The following is a 2,200-nucleotide window of genomic DNA, read 5'->3' on the forward strand; positions in this document are numbered from 1 at the left end:
TATAAACATTTCAGGCACTAGGTGGCACCATTTCCAAACAACCTACTTTGCAGGTAGGCAAAGCCTCTGAAGAAATATATTCACTGTTGTAACAGATTAAGCAAGGGGCCAAGCAAGACTGCATTTTGGTGGAATTCTGAGAACCCAAGAGAGGTGACAGTTGGGCTGAGGCTGAGAATTCTGGGAAGGAAAAACCAACGGACATTCACTGTTCTCTGGACTTTGGGGGAGGACAGGAAGGTGGGAGGCAGTGTTTCCATGGGACCCTGAATATCTCAAAAAACCTAAATCTGAGATTTTACCAGACCTTCTGTTACTATAGCCAGCCTAATTGATTCTGCATCTTCAGTTAACAAATATTGCAGTTTCCCTTGTTGGCCAAGGAACCTGAGACTCTGGTGGGAGGGAGACAGCCTTTGGGGCCTAACCAAACCTAGGTTGGGTTTAGATATTACATTCCCTCTATAGCCATTTGTAACCTTTTAGGATAGGAGTTTTACTGGAGTCTTGAGACAGTTAATGAAGATTGAAAGTTACAGAAAAAATCTAAGTTACTGCTCAGCCCTGGAAAAGACTGAAACTAGACCATATTAATTCACCCTCACCCTCTTCCCTGAAATCTTTCCCCTTTATCCATAAATACCTTGTTCCTGAATAAACCCCTGTTGAGTTATTTAAGACAGAGTTTTGGATAGTGACTTCTAGGAGGGTGGCAGCATCTTGGCAGGGAGTAAGTAGAAGGGGCAACAACACTCCATATTGGAGGGCAGTCAGTTTGGAGTAGGGGGAGGTTTCTGCTCAAATAACCCAGCTCTGGGTAATCGACAGGGACCATTTGCGTCTCATTCAACTCACAACACCTCCTACTATCCCCTCAACCCCAGCACTTCCATTTTGGGGAACCTCCTCACGTGTTACATCCCCAAGGGACTCCCAAGTAAGGAGGGGTGGTGAGAGTAGCTTGGACCCATATCCTTTCAGTAAAGGGGGTTTCCAGAACACACCCCATCTCTCAGTTACCCCCCTTTTTACACTGTACACTCACTCCTTAGAAAAGCAAAGCACAAAAGAAAACAAAATTAAATAAGCATTCATGGATCTTCCTTTCCCTAGACTAAAACTCTCCAAGTTCCTTCAATTGATGAACTGCTATGGGTATAAAAATCATAATTTATCAGACCATGTCATTCCTAACTCAAATTATTTATCTCCGCCCCCTGAGTAGCTAGGAAATTCTACAGTACAGTAAGTGAGCCATCAATAATGTCTATAAACAAGTCTTTGTTTGGAACTCTCACAATTTCCCTTTCCATTTATTTTCCAGAGGTGGTCTCATTTTGACACAGTTCTATGGCTTCATTCTGCTTTCCTCCTTTTCTCTCTGATAGAATTGAATGGAGTGGATTCAAAGCCTATTTCTAACTGTAGTGATATCTTGGTTTTCCACAATAATTCATCTTAAAACTATCCATGAAATCCAAAACTGACAAAAACCGAGGCAATTATTTCCATTTGAATCAATGTAAATACAATTAATTTGTTCTAGACACTCCAGCAATACATACCAAAAACACATTTCATAGAGAATGAATATAGTATTTAATACTAAAAACAGTAAAAACTTAATGTAAAATGAATATAAAAGACTAATGTAAAGAATAAATGAGCACCTGAGCAGAACTCAGGCCATTAGGATGCACTATGTGGCTCCCTACCTTTTGGCTGTCCTTGGCAGCAATGACTCCTCCAACTCCAAGGACCTGAAGAAGATCCTAGACAGCATCAGCATTGAGACAAATGAGGAGTGGCTCAAGGTCATTGGCAAGTTCAGCAGCAAAAGCATCGGGGACCTGATCAGGCAGGGGAGCAGTAAGCTGGCCTCCATGCCAAGGAGTGGTGGGGGTGGGGAGGGGGTTGTTGTGTCAGAAGAGTTCAATGATGAAGTAGGCTTTGGGCTCTTTTTCCTGAGCATCCATGTGGGGTGATGCTCACACAAAGAGAATGCATGGGCTGCAAACAATTGGAAAAACATTAGTTTCTCATGGGTAGGAAGAGCTAATATAATAAAAATGACAATCCAACCCAAATTAATTTACTTCTTCAGTGCCATATCTATCAAACTACCAAGAAACCTTTTTACTGAATTAGAAAAAAATTATAACAAAGTTCATTTGGAAGAACAAAAGATCAAGAATATCAA

The 2,200-nt window shown here is 41.3% G+C and overlaps 1 protein-coding gene across 1 annotated transcript; it reads left to right on the forward strand.

Moving 5' to 3' along the window:
- Positions 1-1,694: 1,694 nt before the first annotated feature.
- On the forward strand, positions 1,695-1,985 carry LOC123246226 (60S acidic ribosomal protein P2-like). The gene has a single exon (XM_044675156.1). It carries the CDS (start codon positions 1,695-1,697, stop codon positions 1,983-1,985), a length of 291 nt encoding a protein of 96 aa, XP_044531091.1.
- Positions 1,986-2,200: the final 215 nt, after the last annotated feature.

Source organism: Gracilinanus agilis, chromosome 4 (assembly GCF_016433145.1).
Source record: "Gracilinanus agilis isolate LMUSP501 chromosome 4, AgileGrace, whole genome shotgun sequence".
Taxonomy (NCBI): domain Eukaryota; kingdom Metazoa; phylum Chordata; class Mammalia; order Didelphimorphia; family Didelphidae; genus Gracilinanus; species Gracilinanus agilis.

What these genes read in the sequence shown, in the direction of transcription:
- LOC123246226 (XM_044675156.1), top strand. Translation starts at nt 1,695, where the DNA reads ATGCACTATGTGGCTCCCTACCTTTTGGCTGTCCTTGGCAGCAATGAC.